The sequence below is a fragment of the Dermacentor variabilis genome, chromosome 8 (assembly GCF_050947875.1).
Source record: "Dermacentor variabilis isolate Ectoservices chromosome 8, ASM5094787v1, whole genome shotgun sequence".
Taxonomy (NCBI): Eukaryota; Metazoa; Arthropoda; class Arachnida; order Ixodida; family Ixodidae; genus Dermacentor; species Dermacentor variabilis.
In genome coordinates this window covers 9,020,841-9,047,426 of record NC_134575.1, presented here as the reverse complement: position 1 = coordinate 9,047,426, position 26,586 = coordinate 9,020,841, and the positions used below count along the sequence as shown (strand labels likewise).

The 26,586-nt window shown below is 46.5% G+C and overlaps 1 protein-coding gene across 2 annotated transcripts; it reads left to right on the top strand.

Moving 5' to 3' along the window:
* Nucleotides 1-1,522: 1,522 nt before the first annotated feature.
* Nucleotides 1,523-26,315, top strand: LOC142589596 (uncharacterized). 2 transcript variants are annotated; one of them, XM_075701084.1, is made up of 11 exons: nt 1,525-1,857; nt 2,867-2,950; nt 5,261-5,322; nt 6,897-6,935; nt 9,717-9,752; nt 14,706-14,805; nt 18,228-18,385; nt 22,929-22,976; nt 23,064-23,099; nt 24,956-25,106; nt 26,019-26,315. In XM_075701084.1, the coding sequence occupies exons 2-11, from the start codon at nt 2,872-2,874 to the stop codon at nt 26,117-26,119; spliced, it is 810 nt and encodes a 269-aa protein (XP_075557199.1). In that variant the 5' UTR covers nt 1,525-1,857; nt 2,867-2,871; the 3' UTR covers nt 26,120-26,315. The 2 variants fall into 2 exon arrangements, with proteins under 2 accessions (XP_075557200.1, XP_075557199.1); XM_075701085.1 differs by lacking the exon at nt 6,897-6,935 and having other exon boundaries at nt 1,523-1,857.
* The last annotated feature ends 271 nt before the right edge of the window (nt 26,316-26,586 follow it).

Sequence of the window (26,586 nt, the reverse complement as noted above, 5' to 3'; positions counted from 1 at the left end):
GTAGCAGTTCTCGATCTCAATTAAAATGGCATTCGGTGCTGTCGATCACCCTGTTGCTTTAAAACATTAAAACACTGTTTTTCTTTCTTTTGCGATCCGTCGCGCAGGCTCTGCTGCTATGGTGCTGTGCTGCATGGGCACGAGGTCGTAGGTTCGGTTTAGACCGCGGCAGCCGTATTTGCGACAGAGACGAAATTCGCAAAATCGTGCAAAGCCCAACGACAATGGCTGTTAATGTAAGTGAATAGTCGAACACTTCTTGAAAGGCATTCGCTTTATTAAAGGAACGATGCGCTTGAGGGCCTATGTTTGTTCCAGTGAAGCTATGTACAAATGCAGCGTTCGTTGTTTCATTACGTCCTTCCGCAGAGAACAGAGCCGTTAACCAGCGCATCTGTAACGGTGGTATTGGTGGCTATACATGCAAGCCAATTCGTTATGTATGCTGTCGATGTCTATGGCGCAAAATGTTGGGAAATTAATGAAACGGACAGAAAGAGCGCGCACCAACTAGCCAAACGTGGTACTTTGCTGATTGTCGTATGTGCGTTGTCTCCTCCGGCGTAAGCTAAAGCCTCTTAAACTTCGTAAAGTAGCGGCACGCTTTGATGAATGCCGCCTGCCGTCTCTCCATCGCGCGCTCTGGCCGAGGCCGACGCCGCGTCGCTATTGGCCTGATGGCATCACGTGGGCCCTCGCGCCGTGCATCAGCGCCATTTTTGCTCGAGAAGCGTCTACGGAGTCTACGGCATGGTCTACGAAGTGGTGAGGAGCGCATGTTGGCGCCATTGCTACGCTCGAGTAGTGTAGGCGGCGACAAGGTCGAGAAGGGAGCGTGAAAGAGAGGAGAACGAGAAGGAGTGAAGGCGGAGGAGGAGAGTGTCGCTACTTTACGAAGTTTAAGGGGGCTCTAGCGTAATCGTCTGCCACCCTCCTTTCCCGCCACCGCCACCACAGGGGGAGAGGGCGGCGGGAGAAGAGTAACAACTGCCCATGTCACAGCATGCGCACAGGCGCCCCAAAGCTCTCGCGTTCGGCAACGGACGCGCGCCCCGCAGCTCGCAGGAGTTGGAGAATATCGGCGCCTTTGTAGCGACCACCACGAAAAGGGGCGAAAATGGCGAAAGAAAGAAGCCATTCATTTTAGTACGCTCGTGTGTATCGTGCTATGGGTGCGCGTATTGAGAGAACTGGTCAAAACTAATCTGTATAGAATCTTCCACTATACGGCGTCCCTGATTGCTCCTTGTGTTATTTAGAGACGTCGAACTACTCAGTTTATGAACTCGTGCGAAAGTTTTCTGCGTGTTTTCTTCTAATATTAGCGGTCGTCAGCAGAAGGTAATGGTAGGTGGCCTTTCGCCTCCCATTGTGTTTCAGTGCACCAGCTGTTACTCAAGGGTCTGTTCTTGGCTTGTTTTTGATTTACGCAAACGACATCCGCCCCATGATCTTGGAACACCAGACGCTTCTCTGATAATAACTAGTTGTAATATATTATTCATATGAATAACGATAAGCGTCATTGAACGACCGAATTCTGTGTTGGAGACTCGCGCTATGTTCTTTAACTAACTACATTCGCAGAACGAGGCGCCAAGTTGAGGCCAATTCGCGGCTTTGGCGCCGATACAGGCGAGGTATAGCATGCTCTGAAAATGTCACGCCGGTGTCGGCTCAGCGGGGAGCACGATTCTCGTGGTTGCAGATGACGAAGCCGTTGTTGTGAAGCGTCATTTGCACAGAGTTTGCAAACAAGTACGGTCGAAGTCTTCTTCATTCTGGCACATTCCGTGGCCATCCATCGTGCGGGACGCTAGAACATTGTCATCCCCAGGGATCTGGCAGGTGCCGAAGGTGAGGTGCCTCAAGTTTACCGTGATTTATTTATTTATTTGTTTGTTTAATTTTTAGCAATGCGCCGATCATGCGCCCGAAGCACAAACCACTATTATTTGCTACAACTTATTTACAGTGCAACCTTCATTGGGCATGCGGGAGCGCGAAAGAGAAATGATTACAATGTACAACAATTTAAGCGCACGTAAAAAAAGGGAAATCTGACTAGGACGCCCGGCATATACCATACAATAAGCCCTTCAAGAATGCATGCGTTTTATAGATGCAACAGTAGTCAGGAATCCGCTGAGAGCCTTTAACGATTACTATATAATAGCTTTTCTTTGTACGCGCTTCGGTTTCGTTTCACAGGAGGCACGTATGTCGTGACGTCATGACGCGGAAGTTGGTCAGGTGGGACTAGGCAACTGTGACCATGATTGTGACGCTGTGACACTTGCTCCCGTTCGCTCGGTCATCCGCTGCGCTCCTAGCCTGCTTCCTATCGCTCGGCATAGCTAAACGATCGAGCCTGAGCGAGTGCCATGGGACCTCGCGATGTCCTGCTCCCTCCCATGTGACCCCATATTGCGTCATGACGTGCCTCTTGCAAAACGAACACGCGCCTCTTGCAAAACGAACAGTGGCGTAGCAACAAGGGGGGCCGGGGGGCCGTGGGCCCCGGGTGCAAGGGGCCAGTGGGGGGGGGGGGGGGGATGTCATGTAGGAAGGTCAGCATGTCGGAAGGCGTCGCATGTCGGAAGGTCAGCGAGCTCACTGGTGTTAGTGACACCCCTCTTTCCGCCGGCTACACCTGCGGGAGGGAGGGGGGTTGTTACAGAAGACCTATGGGCCCCGGGTGCCAGACGACCTAGCTACGCCACTGCAAACGAAACTGAAACTGACTCGAACAAAAGCAATCATGTGTAGTTCATTGTTTAGGGTTCGCCTGCCATCAGTTCTTCTAATGTTCGTCTGCCCTTCAGCTCAGCGATTTCCGATTAGTATTTCCTCTCCAAACTTGCAGGCACCATGGGCACACCAATGGTGACGCTGCTTTCTATCATCGTGGCTGCAGTCATGGTATCTTCAGGAGCCAACGCTCAAAACCGTAAGCACAGTTGGCTCGTTTCTCGCAGAACCGGTATTAAGAGATTTATATCTCGATTTCACGGATGTGAAACAGTGCAATGAACTGCACGAAGTGAAGATTCGTTACGCCGTTTCTCCTTCAGTCAATGCGCACCAACCGGGTCACATCAATGCTCATCTTGATTGCATTAAATTGTCACTTTTGTTCGCTGGCAGTCTTTTACGTTCCACTCGTTCGCGGTTGGCCACAAAGCAGTGACCAAACCTGGAAGGGGAGGGCCGACGTCGGCCTTCAATCATCGCTATTGCTAAAGGCGGTGGTTAGTATGCAGAGATGCATACCATGGATACAAAGAAGCTAAAAGGCACCGGAACTAGTGTTCGATTAAATAAAAGCAAACCCATGCAAACGCCATGGAGACTTGTGCGACATTCAAGAATCACAGTCTGATCTTCAGAGAAAGTCCGTTATGAATTGTGATAATTTTCTGGTGCGTAGAATGAAATTCAAAAGTCTAAGCCTTAGTTTATTTATTTATTTATTTATTTATTTATTTATTTATTTATTTATTTGCTACTGGAGGTTTCATTGCCGCAAGCAGGAGAGGAAGAAAGCACAATTAAAATTTTATCCAGGCCTAACAAATGCAAATTAGACTAGATATGACATATACAATGTGATAAATTCACCACGAATGTGTAATTTCTGCGGATTCAATGCTAATTAGGAATGCACGGGAAAGCTTTTTTTTTTCATTCTGTCAATCTCCGAGGTAAAAAAAGAATACTAAACCTTTTAGTTCCAGCGCCGTAGGGAGCAGGAGAGTGCGCTTGGCTAGGGTTCGGGCTTCAGATTTCCAAAGCTCTCGCATATGTGGCAGAATTTACGGCTAATTCATTAGTTATTTTAGAGCCGACTTCGTAAAATTTACATTCCAGGAGTTTTTATAATACCTGTTGGTGAACCTAGTGCACCTGTATTCAGGAAAAAGATTACTGACGCAGCTTTACGTTGAACCACTTCCAATACATCTACGTTTGTTTTTGAATAGGGATCCCACACCGTGCAGGCGTGCTCAAAGATGGGCCTAATAACTGTTCTGCAGCATGAACGCAAGTAGTTTTGTTTCAGGAAGGAAGAGGTGCGGTATTAAGTTTGTGTCACACAAATCCGAGCTTATGAAATTATGAAACAAAACACCTGCTATTTGCCAATATAAGCTCTAAGTTACTTGTTATTGTAAATCCAAGGTATTTACATAAACAGTTGAAGCGGAAAGTTGTGTGAAAAATGAAGGCTTGCTTCTTTTCTAGTTACTACCGTGAACATTGTCTTGGTCCCATTAAGTGAATGTTAGTGAATATCATAAGAAATCAACAAAGACACCAAGAACGACACAGGGGATATTACTTGTACTTACTAATTGAATTAGAGAAATGATAAAGTAATGGAAATGAAAGTGTATGAAGAAACAACTTGCCGCAAGTGGGGGAACGATCCCACGTCTTCGCATTACGCGCATCGCACGCGTAATGCGAGGTCATTAAACAAATAATATCTGAATAACGTCATTGAAACAAACATACGTCATCAAGTGCACAATTTGTTCAATAAAGCCAACCTTGCTAACCCTTCTATGCTTACTTTCCTCGCCATTAGGCTACAATCACACGCATACTTCTATTCTACCAACGCCTACTACCCCTTCCAGATAATCGCCGCGTGCTGATAATGATGATAATTTCAGTACTATGGAACATGTTCAGAACGGTATATTGGCGAAGAAGCGGACGATACGTTTGACATTTCGTCCATACTGAGGCAGCAGCGCGTTCATGAATCACCACAGAAAACTTGCGGTCACGCATTTTTGACCCTTAAGTTGGCCAAGCAAATCTAAATCTTTTGTCCTATAATATACTATAAGCACGTGGTCTTTTCGTGTTCAGATATAAAGAATGTGTTCGACGTGTCGAACTCATTCATGCAGCTTTCTTGCTGCACTTAGCAGTAAAATTCACTCTTCAAACATTCTCTAACTCTGCAGCAAAGCTAGTGCCAGCTGGAAAGTTCTATATAGCTATAAGTTATTGTAACTCTTATTGTTTCAGAAAATTCAGAGTGCTTAACCGGAAGTACTTTGGGAACTCTGTTTGTAAACATAAACATGGGGTGCGCGAGAACACATGCTCGCGCGACAGTTTACGCCAAACAGGCAGGAACGAAATGGGCCGAGCTTATAGCACTTCATTAACCGCTTCACGAAAGCTCCGCTTCACATTCGAAATTGTGCGCTGGGTCTGCATAATTCTTTCTTTCTTTTTTCAGGTGAGGTATCACTAGACTCATGCTTTAAGGTACGCTTTCCCGATCTGATAGGTATAAAAGAGGTAAGCTATATTCTTACGATACATTTGTACGTGAATGAACTGACGTTAAGCAGTGATGAAGGAGGCGTTTTCCGCGTTACGCGGAAAGTAGGATGTCGCCGACGTAGCTGACGTTCCAGCGTATTTGCACATCACGACCCTTTCAGTTCGGACTATAGGAATCGGTCGTTAAAACCGCGTGCAACGAAAGCGTGATATACCATTACTACGTATACCTCTGCAACCGTGTACTACATACGCGACATACTTCGGCATTGTTGCGTGTGGAGGAAAGAAGCCACGACTCGATCATGCATCTGTCGCGCCACGAACGACGCAATAGGAGCTAAATTTAGAATCTCGATCGGCGTTCAGAGAGCGGCATATAGCTCGGCAGCACGTTTGTCAATCCGAGCCGGAGTGGACCCGTTTGAGCGAGCTTAGTCAGCCATAGTGGGTATAACCCGTCAAACTCAAACTTCTGCTGATCAGGAATTTCAAGGCCTATACGAGTAAGTGTGTAATCTTTTCGCAGAAATTTCACGCTTACTCGGCTATGGCGCCGCTGCGTTCCACACGCAGGGTCCAGAAATGGCACGAAGAGACTTGGGCAGCGAGGCAGAAAAATGCCGAGTCACTTCGACCACGGCGAAATGCGTCCGTTTCCCTAGGGAGCGTACGCAAGCGCTCGAGATGGAAAAAAAAGCGCAGAGGCCCCAACAGCGAGTGCGGCAGACTCGAGTGTCGCAGGGCAGCCTCGGGTGCCACCAGTATAAAGGGTCATTTCTGCACCCTATAGTGCCGAAAGAGCCTTACAATACAAACGCATCCACTACGAATACAAAGCGTGCACCACTGCGAAATCAGAAACTGAACGCCCACTAGCTGTAATATATCAGATAGGCGTGTAAGCTTTCTAAGGGATGTACAAGTCCGCATTTGATTATGTCAACTTTGTACCCTATAGTGCTCATGCACCTTATGAAGCATGCACAAGACGTTTCACGTATCCCACTGCAGCTGCATCCCTGATACAGCCTATACCCGACTTTTTCATTAACAGACTGTGATGTTTCTATTGAACAGTAACTGTAAGCTTTTCATACGCACAAAGTTAACTAGTGAGCAGGAGACATAAACCAACAAAATTATCAAAGCCAACGAGTTCAGTCACTTGCTGTGAATCTTTGTCATATCCACCACGGTAGCGGGTTCGATCCCGGCTCTGGCACAACCGCAATTCCATGGGGACTAAGTGGAAACACGCTCGCGTACTTAGATTGAGATGTTCGTTAACGAATCCCTTAATTTATTTTTAAGAAATTGGTACCAGTATATTTCACCGCCCGATTCATAGCCGACCCCCAGACTGGATTGCGCCATTTCACCAGGGAACTAGATCAAGAACTACTTCAGGTGACCGTATTTCATCCCCCAGTATGGTGTCTCAATGAGATCGTGGTTTCGGCATGCAAAATAATTAAATTTTGATCTTTGTCAGAAAATGCACAAATTATTTGACGTGACGTACATGTCTGAACAACCAGGGTGCGTGAGGACGGTGTTCAATTTCCTTTCCCTTTCCTCCCACACAGTGCTTGGGCAACGTGCTGAACATGTGTGGGAAAACGAAAGTACGTCTTCCTTCTGCTTTGTTCTTTTTTATTCATTTATTTATCCATACAATGCTAACAAATTGTTCTTGGTCAAACGATAATGAGTTTCGCGGATAAATCACAGTAACAGCCCAAGATGCATGTTCTCACTTTTCTAAAGAGAACCCTTTCTTTTTTTTTTTTTTTTGTCCAGCCCGAGGTGTCGAGTCTGTCTGTATCTCGTTCAAGCAACGCTCCTCCCACTTTATCATCATCATTGGCCGACCGTAAGCCGTGGCTGATAAGAAATAAGTATATTCCAGCGAAAGGCATCCTTGCATTCCACCGGCCTTGATTTAATTTACGCAATTACGTAATCAAGGAGTACAGAACGCTTACGTAAATACGTTGGAAAATATCTACACAGGTTCTACAGCTACCCTAATTCTACACAAGAAAAGCAGGAAGATATCTATAAAGAAAGGGGTCAAACATGGAGACACAATCTCTCCAATGCTCTTCAGTGCGTGCTTGGAAGAAGTATTCAAGCTATTAAACTGGGAAGGCTTAGGAGTAAAAATCGACGGCGAATATCTCAGTAACCTTCGGTTTGCCGATGACATTGTTCTATTCAGCAACAATGCAGACGAATTGCAACAAATGATTGAGGACCTTAACAGAGAGAGTGTAAGAGCGGGATTGAAGAATATATGCAGAAGACAAAGATAATGATGAATAGCCGGGCAAAGGAACAAGAGTTCAGGATCGCCAGTCGGCCTCTAGAGTCTGTGAAGGAGTACGTTTACCTAGGTCAATTAATCCCAGGGAACCCTGATCACGAGAATGAAATTCACAGAATAAAAATGGGTTGGATCGCATACGGCAGACATTGCCAGCTCCTGACTGGAAGCTTTCCATTGTCATTGAAAAGGAAGGTGTACAATCAGTGCACTTTACCAGTGCTGACATATGGGGCAGAGACTTGCAATGGAGACTGACAAAGAAGCTTGAGAACAAGTTAACGACCGCGCAAAGAACGATGGAAAGAAAATTGCTAGGCATAACGTTAAGAGACAGAAAGAAAGTGTTTCGGATCTGAGAGCAAACGGGTATAGACGATATTCTAATTGACGTTAATAGAAAGAAATGGCGCTGGGCAGGTCATGTAATGGGCAGGTTAGATAACCGTTGGACCATTAGGGTCACATAATGGGCACCAAGAGACTAGATGGAGCGATGAAATTCGGAAATTCGCGGGAGCTAGTTGGAATCGGTTGGCGCAGGACAGGGAGATCGCAGGGAGAAGCCTTCGTCCTGCAGTGGACATAAAACGGGCTGCTGCTGCTGCTGCTGATGACGACGATGATGATGATGATGATGATGATGATGATGATGGTGGTGGTGGTGGTGGTGATGATGATGATGATTTAATCACCGGCCTTCCGTTGGGACTAAGGGTAAAATTTTAGTGAGGAAATACTTTGGAGCAGCAATTGATACGGCGCGCCACTGCACGTGAAGGAGACGACGCTCCGCGTGGCCTCCGAGAATGGGCGGCTTGCGCTGTCTTAGCTCGGAGGCCATGCGCTCCGGAGGACGGCGTGAAGTTTTGTCATTGTGTTACAGGGACACTAAAGAAAAATGGTAAAATCAATTGAGACTGGCAAAGCGTTCTTTCAAATCTCTATAATCTTGAATTTCGCAGTAACAGATTGATTATTAGGAAATAAAATGAGGATAAAAGCTTTAAAAAAATTCGCGCCGCAACTCCTGTACTGGTAAGCCAGAGCGACGTCACATATTTCAAAGCACCTTCTCGTATTCGGCCTGTTCGGGCTCAGTACAAGTTCTTGCAACTTGCTAATTTCAGTGACTGGTTCTTTTATAGAACACAACCTGGTACCAGTAACAATAAAATTCGTGGCATCACGGCTAGGTGCTGCGGGAACTTGAAGGCGGCGTCCCCACTTTTTTGTTTCTGCATCTTTACTGTCTTACCAGGCCTATGCTCTCTCGTTAAAGTTGGCTTCTTTGACAGTGCGGAAGCGTAATTTACCAATGAACCCCGAATTTTTCTTACTCTTTTATGTAACGTTTAATCCGTCCATCTTAAGCGTCCTGGAGGTAGTGCCTATACCGCTGTCCTGATTGCTTATGCACGGCAGGAAGGCACGCGAATTAGGTACATTTACGCAACTTCTGTTGAACCGTTCAGAGTCGTGCCCCGGATAAATTGCTTCTGTAGATACCGCTGTACCGCATACACCCGTAGGCACACGGGACGGAAACTTCCAGCGCAAAACGAACATGCCGGACCCGTGAGAAAGACGTGTGTTTGGATGCACACAGTTGCGCTATTCTCTTCGACGTTGAAACTTTTTTGCGTTTTTCCAACACAGCGCAGACAGGTAACATGCGTTCTTGATTATTTTTTTTCGCAATTAGAGTCTTATCGACAAAGTTTTTGCACCAATCTGCCAAAATTGGAACACATGAGCTATGTGCTTCTAATTCATACGGCCTACAAATACCTTCGGTGCGAAGCAGCTTTGGTACAATGTATCATAAAAAGGATTCTAATCCATTCCCGCCTAACAGGCATCTCTTAATTTTTTTCGAATATGGCGCACCGATTGTGCACGTAGACAGAGACAGTCACTTGCTTTGATTCGTGAATTTGAGTGTAAAATGCGGACCGCATCGAAAATGTATGAAAGTGTTAACAGCTAAGTAAGCTCTGCCAGCGTTGATCGAGAAATACCTCGCTAGCAGCTAGTAACTGCATTAGGAAGGAAACTGACACGTCACTTACTCTCGCAGGCTTACATAAAACTGGCCTTGGACAAACTTGCCAACGTAAGTATGCGCTGCTCACTCTTGCATGCGTCCAACGTGCATACGATCCACGGTGCGTTCAGCAGTATATAGCAAACTCCATCGCGCATCGCCAGCTTCATGGCGTGCTCCGGATAATCCGCAACCGACGGGCGCCGTGTCCATCTTGGAGATCGACCACTCGACGCCTGTACGCCTCACGTGACGTCACGTCGCAACGGCCTACCGGTGCTGTCGAGTTCTTGCGCGCCGTTCGAGATAAAGGGCGCGTCAGAAATATGGGAAATACCATTATCATTAAAAAGAAAGGTGTACAATCAGTGCATTCTACCGGTGCTGGCATATGGGGCCTAAACTAGGAGACTGGCAAAGAAGCTCGAAAACAATGACCGCGCAAGGAGCGACGGAACGGAGAATATCAGGCGTAACATTAAGAGACAGGAAGAGAGCGGAGTGGATCGGAGAGCAAACGGGGATAGCCGATATCATAGCTGACATTAAGAGAAAGAAATGGAGCTGGGCAGGTCATGTAATGCGTAGGACAGATAACCAGTGGACCATTAGAGTGACAGAACGGGTGCCAAGGGAAGGGAAATGCAGTCGAGGACGGCAGAAAACTGGATGGGGTGATGGATGGCTGGATGCGAAACTTTAATGAAAGCCCTGAGGTACGCGACTCAGCACGCTGCAGGCTGCTCCCATGTTGGGACAGTCCGGCCATGCCCGACCGCCGCATCGTGGGCCCTCTGGACAGCCCATAGTTGCGCCTCGGCATCGGGGCTCTTGATAGCGGAGAGCCACTTGTCCGCATTGATCTGTTCTGTGTCTCGCAACTAGGGGCAACGCCAGAGCATGTGGTCTAGGCTAGCGAAGTCATTGCAGTGCCTGCAAGAACTAGTGGCATACGTGTCGGGATAAAGCTTGTGGAATAAAGCCGGGCTGGGATACGAGCCTGTTGGCAATAATCTGAGGGTCAACACCTGCGCTCTGTTTAACTTCTTGCGAGGAAAGTCTCTCCTGCCGAGATAAAAGTGCTGCGTAAATTCATTGTATGTGGTCGGTCGATATCTGAAATTAGGAAATTTGGAGGCGCAACCTGGAATCAGCTAGTACAAGACAAGGTAAATGGAGATTGCTGGGAAAGGCTTCCGTCCTGCAGTGGACATAAAAATAGATTATTATTATTATTATTATTATTATTATTATTATTATTATTATTATTATTATTATTATTATTATTATTATTATTATTATTATTATTATTATTATTATTATTATTATTATTATTATAGGGGGCGTACAAAAATTTAAAATAAATAAATAAATGCCGAGCCACGATAATGTGTGTTTCCTTTGTTTCTTTTCTTTTTTCAGTAGTTCAAACCTCGAAACCGGAGTTGCTTTGTACACCCTTTCGTTATGATGGCGAGGTCGGCGATATCAACTACGACGTCGTTGTGTCCTCGTTAGGCCGCCTCCTCCTCGCACACTACCGCCGCTGCATTACTCGCGCTGCACACAAGGCCAGCGCGAGGAAACCACCTTAAAAATTTGGAGGACGCTTAAGCTTCGCCTGTAAAAGGTGGAACGCGACAGCATTCAAAGATCGCCGACTGCTTTTCCGGCAACTGCAGCTTGTGTACCGGTAACGCTTGCCGGGAAACGCTCGCGGCGAACGCTGCGCACGAAGGCGCTCGAGCTTTCTGGTGGAAACGCGGACTCTCGTGTGGGCCGATCTGCTATTGCTGTTTCGCACTTTTAATATTTCAGTCTCAGAAGATCTAACATGAAATTTATGCGCTGTCAGTGTTGTCTCCTTTTTTTTTTGCATGAGATTTGTTTGCGGACTGTCATTCTCAAAAGTCAGAGGAATAACTTTGTAAAGAATGAAAGACAAAGTATGAGCAACTTTGGTGATAAAAAAGTGGTTGGTTATGCTTGCTTCGAAATTATCTTTGTCGAAAAGACGGTCGACGCGAGACGCCGACGCCGGTTTTTCTGCGACACGGCCGAGGCCCTTAACGCTGTCGCATTAATAACACGGCGTTTTCACTGACAAAAATGGCTACGTGATACCTATGTGTATACAGGGTGTCCAACCATATTAAGGGGGGCAGTGGTTCCGATCCCAACATTCAACACGCATCGGGACACGCAGGTCGTGCGAGTGGATCGCATGGAATATATGCGTACGTACTTCCCGTGTCAACGGCATCTTGCGCTCTGAGATGATTAGCTCGAGCGCCACATCGCATGGCAACAATTTGTTTAAAAAACAAGAGCATACGCGCGCACGCCATTTTTCATTAGGCCACAAACGCATCCAGTGGAGAGCGTGAATCACTGTCAACCTTGTCAACGTATTTCTTCTGCGTCAGGTACGTCGCATATAGCACAAAGTTACTGACAAAAGTGAGAGCGCGACATTTCCTCGGGACAGCTTGCGCAGAACATGGGGCACCAATTACGTGTTTCCGGCTCTGCAATCAATTCTGGCGCATGCAGTCAGCAAAAGCATAGCCTTTGAGATTGGTTTCTGCTAATCGGAGGAAGCCGTCTCTGAAGCGTGGATTTGAACACCACCTATTCTACCACTTTCAAGATCGAGCCAGGTCTAAAGGAACATGTTACAATGCGTATTCGCCGCAGCTTATTTAATCAGTCATCATACCATAGCCGTCATACTATCGTCGTCGTCTTGCTCAACACACAATATTTATTTTCTTACACTAACATCTTGGTCTATCTGGTAACGCCTTGCAGAACCCCAAATGATCCTGATAGCCAGACATCCCTGCAAATTAAGTGGTTCATATAACATTGATCCCAACAGTGCGAGTAATCTGTATTTTTTAAAACGAAAAATTTTTTTCCTCCCTTCCTTCCCCCAGACTTTGCCAATTTGTCGGTGTGAAATTCTGAGCAGCGCTGCGGGGTGGGGTGTTCTAGCATTAGCGTGCGCTTATGGTCACATTCCCGATGTTGTCTTCTCCGATTGGCTCACATGGCTACTCAGGCCTCTCCTATTGTCTCAAAACGCCAACATGGCAGATTTCGACAATATGGCGAAATTTGGCGGAGTAGGAATGAGCATATGCCCCCAGGTGCATTTTGCGACGCTTGACTTGAACAAGTACAACCGGCTCTACTCTACTCCCAACAGCCACAAGAATGACTAAGTTGTCAATGCAACCACCGGTAAGGCTGCGACCGACATTGTCGAGACGCCTAGTATACCTCCTAGATTCGTGTAAGGGCCGCACCTTTTTTACAATTTTGACGAGGTGCAGCCCTTACGCGGAACCGAACCTTTTGCTCAAATTGATGCCAGCCCAGCCGACGACTTGTGCACACCCCGGGTATTGTGCACTCCCTGCATGGCTCTCGCCATATATAGCAGCGACACGCGGAAGTACGCAGCGCGCGAAAATTCGCCGATGCACGCGCGCGGCATAGGGGCACCGAACGCGATTGCTTCTCAGATGGATTTTTTTTTCTCCAAATTTCGGGCTGCCACGTTGGGGGTGCGGCCCTTACACGGGTACGGCTTTTACACCAGTCTATACGGTAGCACTCTTCCGTCGTTAATAATGCGTGTTTTGGCACAGGCGAGGCTAAAAACGTTCGCGTCGCGCGCAGGGAAGCAGTTTCTCGTGGACAGGGGCCCTACACGTGTATTGATAGGCCAAGAGGAAGAAGCTCAAAAGCTCCAAGTTGAGAATTCTTTGTGGCAACAATATAATATCCACTCCCTCGTTCCTTTCGTTTAGTGCTGTGTTACACGTTTCGGGGTAAGCGTAGACACTCTTGTAAGCGTGTGCATTAGTAAACTGCCCTGTGCTAGTAAAATGTGGCGAGAAGAGGCTGGGCAAGCCAGGAAAAAGATAGGAACGACGGGTGGCGACACCGTTCTCGCTGTGACGTCAAACGTTTTGACGGCGTCTCCTTGCGCTTCTAGTGAATTGTCTATCAGTGAAAAAAAAATGCTCCAAAATCTGTGACATCACACTGACGTACGAACGCTCAGTTACGACGCGAAATAAAAAAAAAAGAAAGTCTGACCATTTTCTCCTCTGATAATCAACCTATATTATCGCGAAATCAACAAAAAAAGAATGTTTTACTAGTCTATACAGATTCAGTGTTCCTTTTAGTGTGTCTTTAAGCACGTTTACATGCTCGCAATGCTCAACCAACTTGCCTCAGTATAGTTGTAAGTAATATATATATATATATATATATATATATATATATATATATATATGTTGTTACCAATTCTAACGTGTTTTGAAGTCTTGAAGAGTTGGTCAACACAGCTATACTTAGGCAAGTTGGTTGAGCATTACGAGCATGTAAATGCGCTTAAAGGCACGATAAAAAGAAGCACTGAATCTGTTTAGACCGATAAGATATTCTTCGATAACTCTTTTGTTAATTTCGCAATAATATAGGGTGATTAACAGAGGAAGAACTTGTCAGATTTTCATTTCTTTTTAGATGTCGCGTTGTAACCGAGCATTGGTACTTCAGTGTGGTGTCACAGATTTTCGCTATATATTTTCGAATATAGATATTCCTACAGCGAACTCCTCTACAACGAAATGACCTGTAGAACGAAGGAATAATTCTGCCCTGGTTCTACTGCAAGCTGTCCGGTGTTCGACTTTACAACGAAGTCGCCTGTATAACTAATTATTTCGGAAGCCCTGAGCAATTTGTTATAAACGCTTTCGAATATGTGATGTTTCTCAGACACTTGATTTTTTTTTCGCAACTGTACGTAATACGATATTATATGCGTGTCCTTCCGACTTCATCTCACCTGAGATTGACAGTTTTATTTAAATGAATAAATAAATAAAACGCATAAGCGCAATCCGAAACGTCGGTTATGCATTTGCACGGAGCTTCGCGTCACGCCATGCCAACAGCGCATTTGGTGTGCATGATTTCTTTTTCTTCGTTTCTTTACAGTGCCTCATGGACGCTATATTTTCCAAACGATCGCTGAAAAAAATTCTCACGGCTTTGAGAAAACCCCTGATCTTCGCATTCAGGACGTTATTTCCAAGAGGTATGCGCTTACTTTTTCACTTTAACTATAGAAAGTTCGCTTGAGAACAGGCGCATAAAGATGTCCCAAGTTCAATATTCCTAGGCACCAACCGATGAAATCACACCACTGACCAAGCACTCCCCGAATTATCATTTGAAATTTGTCGCGCTATCCGCACTTTATCAGCTCATCGCAATTCTTCGGTCATACGCGTGTACATTTTTCTTCAGACAATCGTCATTGCAGAGACGCAAAAATGAACAAGGGGCGCCGCCAACTTGAAGTTCCCGCACCGACACGACGGGGCGTCATAGATTTTGGACGCACTGCACAGGTCTAGTTAATTTTTTTATCAGTAAAGACTGATTACAGTGCATGATAAGCGAGCCAAAGACTACAGTTCGCAACCGGATATTTTTTACTCAGCCACGAATGACCAAATACGAAAATATGCTTCTAAATCCGTGACTTAATTCACACTGACTTACCGGAGCAACATTTCTTCAAAACTGAATTCTGCCTTTCATTTTCTCGCCTAATAATCAATCTATCGTCATGAAATTAGAGAAATCACAATTATAGAAGAATAATTACTTTAAACTGATTTAGTGTTTCTACTTGGCAGCCCTTTGATTGGTGTGAGCGATTTAAAGTCATTATCAGGCATAAGCCACCACAGAATGGCGCCTGCTGCTCGTGGTCTCACGATCGAAATACAACATAGTTATATATTAGCCTGAAAATCCCGCCACGGTAGCTCAATGGCTATATGACGTTGCGCTGCTGACCTCAAGCTTTCGGGTTCGGTCCTGGACTCGGTGGCCGCATTTCGATGGGGGCGAAATGCAAAAACGCTCGTGTACTTATATTTAGGTGGACCTTAAAATAACCCACCTGGTCAAAATAAATCCCGAGTCCCCCCACAGCGGCGTGCTTCATAATCAGGTCACGATTTTTGTGACGTAAGAACCCATCATTTCATTTTGTTAGTCTCAACATAGCATACGGGTATAATTTAAACAGAGCTTCGACACGCCACTACCCCAATTGTTGTTTAGCTCACTCAGCATGCGCAGTAGCAACATGCGTCAGACGGGTTCATTATCAGCAAACAAGACGTCGAACGCAAAAAAGTATTCCGACGTAACGCGAAAATACTGAGGGTGTCCGATAAAATAAATTTTCCGATAGAATAGCAATATGCGAGAAAAACGAATTTAGAACACGAGAACAAATACCACAAAAAGTTCTCATTTCTAAACAGAGTGAATAGACTGTTTGGTACAAAGAAAAGAGGGTTTATACTATACATTATTGGACGTATGTAATGGCCTTTACAACTGAACGTCAGTCAACTGAGCAGCTAGAATATGACAAACTGAAAAGTGATCACAAAGACAGCAATGAAGCACACGAACAGCGCACCAACCGATGCACGTACAGTGCAGTTCGTCGTTGAAGGAGGTAGAATGAGAATGAATGAGAAGCAACCACTGATTAGGAGTCATCTGCTCCGTGCGTTCGATTAGGAGCTGGTGCCTCTTAGAAATAACAGCGGCTCCCTATCAAAAAAAGAAAGAAAACTATATGCGCCCCATAACCCCCAACACAATAACTGCATATAATTAAACAAATATAGATCCCATATAAAAATCCGCATGTTCTCATACATCACATGACATTTTTAAATATGAGAGTTCAATTCCCTTTATTTATTTTCCTGTGCTTTCTTGAAAGGAAGGAGCATTCACTAAAAGCTACTAGAGTTCGTAGCTTGACGAGGTGAATTTTCCCTCGACACGACGGAAACGGACAGTTGGGTATGTACAGCCACCATAAATAACTAAGACGCAACGGTGAGGATGAGAAAGTGCAATAAGATAGAAAGAAATACACATAATCACTGGAACGTAGGAACAATATGTACAGCTTTCTGTGCTTTCAAACAAAGCAAACAAAAATTGGAGGACGCTTAAGCTTCGCCTTCAAGAGTGGAACGCGACAGCGTTCCCGTCGACCCGCCAAGGGGTATTGGGCTACGGCGCAGCGACAACGCGCCCCGCATCGGACGCGGTGAGCGTCAAGCAACGCAGCGTTCGGCGCGACAACGAAATGCGCGCCTCAGCAAGCGACGCACGCCTGAGCCTTCTAAGGTAACACCGCGTTCACTAGAGGCGCTTTTGTACCGCTTTGAAGCATCGAACTCGTGGCTCAGTGGTAACGTCTCCGTCTCACACTCCGGAGACCCTGGTTCGATTCCCACCCAGCCCATCTTGGAAGTTGCTTTTTATTTATGAAGTGCCTGCCGTGATTTATCGCTCACGGCCAACGCCGCGGACGCCGACGCCGACACCGACGCCGACGCCGACGACACCGGCTTTTCTGCGACACGAGCTCCTTAACGCTATCGCGTTAAAATGCTAGTGTTTCTCATCACACTAGCATTGTGGGACGCCTAGTAACTGCCAGGGCGCTGTTCCTGCAACACGGCCTCGCCTGCTGCGTCGCGCCAACATGTCGCCCCCACTTAGAACGCCGTCCGAGGAGCTTCCGCGCAAAGCTGAGCCATGCTATCGCTTTCAAAACTTCGCCCTTCAGTAAAACCTGCCCAATTTTGTTTACACCTCTATACTGCAGCGAGAACTGTTCGGAACAGTCGCTACTTGCATTGGTCTTTGTCCCCTGTATACTTCAATGTGATAATAAATGTTATATGTTTACGCGTATACTCGAACGGAAACGAATATTCGACAGTGTTGTATTATTTAGTTTGACTGGGTGATTTATATTCATGATAAACTAGACTAGGACTAGGTATCACGCAGGAAAATAAGTGGCAAAGCTATGTGTAATGAGACCTTTTATGATCAATATAGCAAATTGTTGAGAAGAAAAAAAGGTCTCCTGCGTACACTGCTGGAACCCACTTGATGCCCGCGAAAACCTCTGTACACCGGCTGAATGTGACAGTCGCGGCGAGCAAGAAAAAACCCGTGACCACTGTTCTTAGCGGTAGAAGGACACGGCCGTAGCTGCAAGATGTGTAAATGTCACAAATAATCTGTCGCATATATATAACGTAGCAGCGCTGTGGGTGTACGGTATACTAGGTTGGGTGAATTAGCATATTCCACGACGGCTGGCGTTTACGCGCAAGCTACGAGACGTACACAAGCGCAGCGTGCACCTGTCTCGTCTCTTGTCCCCGTCCCCTATAGAGTTCGAGCACAAACGCCTGCTGTTGAGCCGTTCAGCGCAATCTGTGTGTGCGCGTTTGCCCGCATTCGCCTGCCCTGTCTCGAGCGCCATTCCCCTTCGAGGTCGTTCGCTATATAACTCCTAGCTCGAATCCTGACCTTCGATCGGTACAGAACTAACATTTTAGCCTGACTGTTCCAAAGCACGTCCCTCAAAATGCATGCATGCTTTTCCCGCTGCAGTGTCACAAGTGGTGGTGCCGGCGCTCAAGGTGCTGCTGCCAAGGCCCTGTAACGAGCGAGAGAGGGGAGAGGGAACGTGCGACCGACAGCTGCTGCCGGCGACCCCGTGCAGCAGCACCGTCAACGTCACCTTCAGCGACCCTCTGGACGTCAGAGACGTGAGTCGCCTGCATGGTTACGTGGCCTGCCGCTGCTCGCAGGTGGAACGCAAACTCCTCGCCAGACAGTTGCGTGGAGGTCCGCGTGACAAATGGACCACGGTTGTGAGGAAAAGCCACTCCAAGCTCAACGATACACCAGCGATGAGTGCCTCTTCAACCCGCTTTACCTGGGACACCGCGAGGGCCGCTCTATTAGGAATACCTTTGAGAAAATGACGCATTCTCGTAGAGCTTGTAGTTGGCGCGCATGATTGCTTACACGAAGTTTAGCGCGAAGCAAACGATCGCACGTAGGCATAGCATCCGTTCCGTCTGCCTTGGTATGTGTGATCGTCTCGCTGTGAGACAAACCTATTGTAAGCACGCATTTTCCAATTGTTTGCAACGAATTTAAACATCCTGCTGTCTAACGTAGGATCGTTCGCCGCGGTCAGTGAGGTGGCGGCGATAGTTAATGTATGAGGCTATGTTAAAAACGCTTTTTTCTTTCCTGAACAAAAAAAAAAAGCTTGTTTGTATTATTAGATGTGCGGTTCATTGGAGAACATCTTGCAGAAAAAAGAATGTTCCTGCGCTGTTTGTTTGAAAAGAAAAGACATACTGAAACCTGTAACCAGCGCATGTGGAACCGAAGCTGAAAGTACCGGTTTCAGAACCGTGTGTGGCGAGTTCTCTCATCATTAATATTAATGTTAAGTTTAAACAAGTAATAAACGAAAGCACCTATACAGCATGTTTGCATCTCTAATAACCACAATCTTTCACAAAAAGAACGCGCGAGATCAGAGATAAACAGGTCGTTTACACATCTTTTGCAACGCAGCCGCTGTCGCGGGCGGTGCGTGGAGTGCGCACGCTATCGGCCAGGAATGCAGTCTACATTTGAGTCCCGAATTTCTTGCCTTGATGCGTAATTGTCAATAATTATAAAATATTGTTACACTCAAGGTGTTTAACGCAGAATCAGATGAATCTGGTTGATAGGCGCGTTTCCAGCGGTCCCGAGGCAGCTTGGCTCACGTCGTTCTCTTCTTTCTTCCACCTGGTTGTCTGCGCGGCAGCCGTGGTTCATGACAGAGCTCATGAAAATATATTTATTATACAAATATTTTCTACAAATCTATAACCAGACAACAACAAAAAAACACTATCACAATTCTATAAACTATACTTACTATAGACTTCTAGATATCACAAAACTGATGTATTACACATCTGAAATAAACCACCTTAGGACTTCCGCAAAACTCTCGTAAATATTGTCATAATATTTACGCAAGCTGTAAGCACAACATCACATTTGCCAACTTCAGATGATCTAGCATATGCAGTTTACAGAATTGCGATATATATGGTTTCGGTGCAAAGTCACGGACTTCAAAAATTCATGCTTCCATTTTTCTTGAAGCTTCCCGATTTTCGGGCAATCTTTCGTCATAATATTGAAGCCCTAAATCAAAAATTTAGTTCCTAAAGTCCATGCACTTTAGCTTATTTAAAATAATTTAATTCAAATCGGTCAAGCGGTAAATTAGGGAGAGCATTCCTGAGTTTCCCGTGCATTTGAACCGAGAAATCGGAGTTGGCTAAAAGGTAAACCTTACTCTTAAGCGAGCACGCAAGTATAACTCGTTTGTGTGCGCCTAACATTTGCCAAAATCTTGTGCTCGGCGTGCATTTGAGCATAACAACGAGTTTTCCGGCACAAAGGTCAGCGCACTGACGTTCGTGTCGCCATATGCAAAAGAAAGGGCTTGTCGCTCATAAAGAGCAGCAGTTCATTGCTTCTGTTGACTTGAGACCGTTCTGCTGCAATACGCGTTATTTATATTTTGTTTCTGGTTTGCCCCTTCATTCTTTATTGTGGGTAAACAAGGTGACGCGCGAGGGGAGGAAGACCTGATGAGCGGGCAGTTCAGTAATAGCAAACGTTCGATCGTGTACATCTTACTTTTCCGAGGACGTTATCATATTCCGCTGCATCAGCGACCGTCTGAGGGAGCTTCCGTAGCCATTTTTTGGTTCTAATTGTGTCTGCCGTGTTCCTTTATTAAATGAAAGAAATCCGGCAGAACCCATCTCGCAATGTCGACGTTAGTGCGAGTAGCATAGAAGCAATGTAGCGACACACCTTGTAATTCCACAGATTAAACGCGTCATGCACGTATGAACCGTCTACTGCAGCAGGGCTCCTCTCTCGCGCATCCATCTGTTGAGACACGCTGTGCCGCCTAACCGCGCCGCCGAGAAGTCCGTGCGTGATGCGTGCCTGACAAGATTGTACGAATATATATGATGCGAGTTCGATTCCGCCCAGCACGTACCGGATAAACATTAAAGGATATTTTTGGCTCGTTTGTCGATAGCATCAGGGGTTGTGGTGGTCGCTGAAGGCATCGCACAGGTTGTGCTTGTGGCGTCGCCGTGCCTGCGAGAGCGGAATTTGCGCCTAGTGGAGCCGGTGGGAAAACCTCTGAATCGGCGATGAGTAAGGTGCCACCGAACGGAAAGCGGACAGCTTGCGAAAACGTCCAAGGAAAGAGACCGGTGGGGCGTAGAACAGCCGAAAGCGCTTGCGTTTGTCCCAGCGAATTCCTTGGACAGAGTCGTCGCGCAGTTGCCTTTGAGATGGGGAGGAGGTTCGCGGACGTTCGATGCTGCGGCCGGCGCGTGCTAACGGTCGGCCCGGGTGGACGATCGGGGACGGCAAGACGCGGAATGACGCGACGGTTACAATGGCGAGAGCTGTTGTGGCTGAGCGCTCGAGGTGGCGTATAGTGAGCAAGGACGGTTGCCCGCAAGTCCTCGTAGAAGTCGGTGCCAGGGGGTGGCAGCCGGACCCTGCAATCCAGCCGGGGCCTGGAACCTTAATTGTTGATACAGAAGTGGCTATCCAGCTGGACGAAGCGGATGTCCGGCATGTCAATGTATAATTCCCGAACACCCTACAACCGCTGGACGTCTGCCGGACCGCGTGAGGCCACGTCACTCTCTCCTTGGTAGAGTCGATGTATTGATGCTGGCATGGCTGGGCTCGTTCGTCCGGGTCACCAAATGGTGGGAGGCGACGCGAAGAGGTAGCCGCGGCAGCCATGGTTTATTTAGGCCGGCCAGCCGTGGCGCCCCAGGATCTCTGGAGCAGCCGCTCAGGTCGAGCGCTTCCGTGTGTTCTTTTCTCGCGCTTACATGCACGTGAGCCGTCTTCTTCACCGGGTCTGGAGTCGATAGTCGCGCCGCTGGTTGTTCATTGAAGAGCGGCACGTACAAATGCTGATTTCAGAGGATACCGCTAGTGTTCCCATAAAGGTCGAATAATTCCTGCATTCAGGCGGCTGTTGTGAGCAGGTGCACTACAAGCCCAAGGCGTCTCCCTCACGCAGAGTGCCTGATACACAGTGACCCAAGTTGGCGTCAAAGAGGTTAGGTACGGACAAGCATACATACGGCAAACTGGGTGAAGCCCCCAGAGAATTCTAATCGCGTGAAAAGGGCCGCACTGATTCTCACTGACAAGAATTACTTGGGTCACCGACTAATTTGGGAGCCCAAGTTCTCACTTTACAGAGAAGCTTTCTTCGCCTCTTCCTCTCAATTTGCGGGTGCTGGCTGCAGCTGTCTTGTCGGTTATCTCATAACAACGTGGGTCACTCGGTATGTGCCGTTGCATGGGTATGTGCGCCTGAATACACAACTCGGCCCGCTGGTTATGTAAACATATTCGTGACTGATCCCCGAGAATGGGTACCTGCCACGATGGTTCCCAGCAGGTGACCAAACAGACAAGCTGAACAAAAGGCAAAAAGTGCAGAAATCGGTAGCAATACATTCCAGAAGTCGGCTGTATACAGAGAAATGAAGTCTCAACAGAAGCGGCAGAGTGCGAAGAAAGAATTAACGAAATAGTCGATGCTATGAAAAAAAGGAAAAAAAAGGAAAAAGAAATCTGGTATACAGGGTGTCCGAGATATTATGGACGAAAAACGCGTATCATTCTACGCGAATAACACCAAGTGCGTGTTCTTTCGAGTCCACTTGAGAAACCGCCAGTAATATTTTAGTTTCTGATATCTATGGTCAATTAATATTAGTGATATCTTAACTTGTGGTTTTAATTATCAAAATGTCAACTTGGGAGTTGTACACAATCGTAAGGGACATCAAAACTAAATGGTTCTAGCAAAGTACAGATCGGGTGTGTTGGTTATTTATTTATTTTTTTCAGCGAGGCGAGAAAGCCCGCAAAACATGAAAAATGCCGTATGAATATGCGCCCGCGCGCGTGATGAATTTCATCGGCACAAAAGAGCAGCACTGAAAGATGGGCATCGACAGTGCTCGTACACAATGCGAGTCAGTGCAGCACTTACGCGCTCGAGTCATTTGGGACCCATGCCGAAAGAACACTGCGCTTTATTTCCTGAAAGACCCACTTATTTCGCGCTCCTTAACCCATACTCCTCTTTGCACATGATCTAAGCCGATATTTCTGACATGTTTCTCACGATTTTCAACTTTATTCGTTCATTTGTGTTCCTTGCAGTGCATTGACCTCAACCAATTTATGTGCTTCGAACAAGGTGCTGATAAAGTAAGTACAGCGTAAGCGAACGCATTACGTGACACGCTAAGTGGCCATAATTTTCGAAGTGTGAAACATAACTGTTTATCTTTCCAGGACAAGATGCTGATAGATCTGATGAGAGCTATTGTGGTAAGCGGCTACAGCACTACTAACAGTTGCTATGCATGGTGCACTGAATGAAGAAGGAAGAGGCATGCGTTATTTTTGCTTTAGAGGGTTTAGGCCGAGAGCGCTGCTATATATACACTTGCGGCTCGTGCCTGTCAGCACAGCGTTTCAGGTACAACCAAGGCGCAAATGACGCACTGCTTCAGCTATTATAATCGGAAACCCTTAGATAGCGCTGAGGGCCAACGCTACAAACTAGAGGTGCGGGAGTAGTAATCGTTGAGAGCGAATGGAATACATATGCGAATCAAATAGGGCGAGAACCTAATGGAAACGAATGGAGTATCGAACAGTTCTGGTATAACGAACAGCTAAAATTTCTCGCGTTAATATAAAACGATGTTGACACCTTAGTATATTCGCAACCCCGTTCGCGACGTTAGCAAGCTTCTATCATAAATAAAGCATCGTGAACAAACAAGCACTTTGTTCGCCTTCTCAGAAACACTTCGGTGAGTGCGAATGATGGCGGTTTAGCCGCCAAGATCTGGCTCCTCGAACGATGTACAGCGTGCTCTACATACCTGAACTTCTCGTGTTTTGTCCATACTACGGACGCCGGGATGGTATTTGCCGCACTTTGGTTCAGGCCCAGCCTCAGTCAACGGTTTATAAAATATTCAAAATCTATTTTTAAAATACTCGTATTCACGGATACTGGCTATTAGATTTCATGATTGAATCCATTCGAAGATTGAGAATATTTCATTCGTTATTCGAAAGATTCGAATATTCACAAAGCACTTACTACGAACATGAGAGGGCCACGGCATAGTCACATGCACTGATATGCTGTAGGCACCGCGTTCCTGGTGCATTTTCTATATCGATCCCAGACAACAGTCCTGAACTGGTGGCGCCGCGGCGGATGACGGCGTTTTTGATGCACGCGGCAGACCACACCTTTTTTTTTTCTCTCTTTTTTTTTGTGTATCCAGCGTCCATGCTGTAGGAAAGGCATATGCGACTAACCGCGGGAGTCTGCCCGCGGTCTGAATCCATGCACGCTATCTGACCGCCAGCGACCAAAAAGCTGAGCGCGCCCCGAAAGTCGCAGAAGACTCTTGCCCTCGGATGATTCTGCTAAGTCAACCTACTTTAGGAACCTACAACGAACAGACGGACAGAAAAATGCGACAGCGCCGCGCGCTTCGTCTATAGGCTTAGAGACAATAATATATAAGTGCACACAATGCAATGCAAATCCCGTTTATAAATTTACTCATCTTCAATCGAACCGAGAGCTTCCACTTTAACAACGCGTGCCGTATTTTGCAAGGTTTCGTCACAGTACAAATTATTAAACGTGGTGGTTTAGCGTCCCAGTGGGTCATAAGGGACGCCCGTATTGGATGTGTTCCAGATTCATTTTGACCGACTGGCGTTCTTTAACGTGCGCCCGAAGCGCGGCGAACGAGCATACTCGGCATCGAAGTACGACCGCTGCGGCCGGGTATCAAACCCGCAACCTCGTACTCGGCAACGCAACGCTATAACCACCGAACCACTGCAGCGAGTAGAGCAATTTTTTGTTCTCTCCATAAGTCAACTGCATTCGCCAACATGATAATAACGAGACAGGAATGAGGTGTTCCTCATTCTGTTTTTTTTTTTTTTTAGCTGATGTCGCAGGTCTGTTTCCGCACATATTCGTTTTCGTATTTCTGGTTTGGCCCACGAAGCGTTGCTCCCCAGAACTCTATCTTTGAGGCTGCAAAGCACAACATACATCAAAAGAAAGAATAGTGTGTCGATAGAGCGGTAAAGCAAAATTGTCTAAGCATACCAAAGTAACGTGCCGTGTTGAATGATTGCAGTGCGCGATGAAGAAGTTGCCCGAGCTAAGCGTTCGACTAGTGCTGAAGAAGCTCCTCTGCAGAGGCACGTCCTGGCTCATCGAGTTCCTCCGTACCAGGGACTTCAAAACTATGACGCGAGTGGCAGAAGCGTTTCACAGACTTGGGAGCTGTAAGTGTCACCAAAGTGTGTCTAACTTATTGTACCTTTGGCACATACACGCAGGCAATGTACTTGGTTTGGTGTCCCACGTTCCACCACAGTTAAAGTTACCCGATGTGCGTCCATCGAGCGGATCCAGAGAGTGAGGGGGGGGGGGGGGCTGCCCCGTAAAGAAAGCAAAAAGCAAAAAAAAAAAAACGCCAGCACTTTGTAGTGGACCCCTTCCTTTCTCGTTCACTTATGATTACTAATCACACAACTTTTGACCAAAACTGCTTATTTGAAGGGAACTATGTTCTGTTAAGCTGTGTTTTGTTTGCCACCACAAGAAGTATGAACCAACTAGGCCATGGCAACAAGTGGTGCAGGTCGCTGATGCACCTTTCTGCCGCGTGAACAGCCGTTTTATTTAAAAAGTGCAAAAATGAATAAGTAAAACTAGAAGAGCAGTAAAACACACTCTCGCTCTGTGGCTAGTTCAAATGAGATACCACAGTCACATTACTCTTTACGAACCATTAAATAAATGAATTTCAATTAATTTATTTGGTCGCCTGCATCAAGAGCAACGGTGAGATTCGATCTTTCAAAGCTCAATTATTATAATAAAGGCATAAGTGTACATTTTTACGGCGCGACGGCATGCCGAAATCGGCCTTTACTCAAGAGACGCTGCAGGCAGTACGGCAAAAATGTGGAAAGTATGAAGCGGGCAGCTCAGTTTCGTACAGCTTCAAGAGTGCTCATTAAGGATACCACTCAGAAGACGCATACTCTAATTTCTTCTCGCATGTGTAAGGGCCCCAACACGCGTCCCGCTCAGGGACGCGGAACGCAGACTGCGGCATTCGTCCACGTCGCCGTCTTCTTTCTTACCTGCGTGTGGAAGCCACTCGACATTTGTGCTTAAATTTGTTGCAGGTTACAAATATTATCCGGCGGACCCGAAAGCAGAAAGGAGGCTCCTCCCGGAGGCAGAATTTCACCTGCCTGACACAAGAAAAAGCCACAAGTTACAGTGAAAAGTATACAGCACCTTCATCATTCGCTATGTTAACCACTCACCTCAGTTATTCCACTCTGCGAAGAGCAGCCGCTCGTCAAGAGGTGGCGAAATGTTCGCCGGAAACTTCACTACCACAAGTGTTCCTTTTTTATTTTTTTTTCTCGGGCTCCGCTCATGCTGATACGGAATAAAGGAAGGGCATTGTTAAAGTCGTCGAATGGTCATCCTTTGTTATTTGATTTAAGAATACCATAACGTGCTCATACGAGGTCAAATAAACGTATGCTCTTCGGGAAATATATCGCTGTCATTGCGCCGCAAGAGACGAATTTGACCGCCGAGAAAATCGCAGATTAAAGCACCATGTTTACTGAGGAAGCTGCGGTGCGCTCACGGCGCCGAAATGTCGAACAGAAAGCCGCGAGAAATTTAGACGCGTTTCCTCTCACCATCGCCGTTTCACAACGCGATGCGATATTTAGT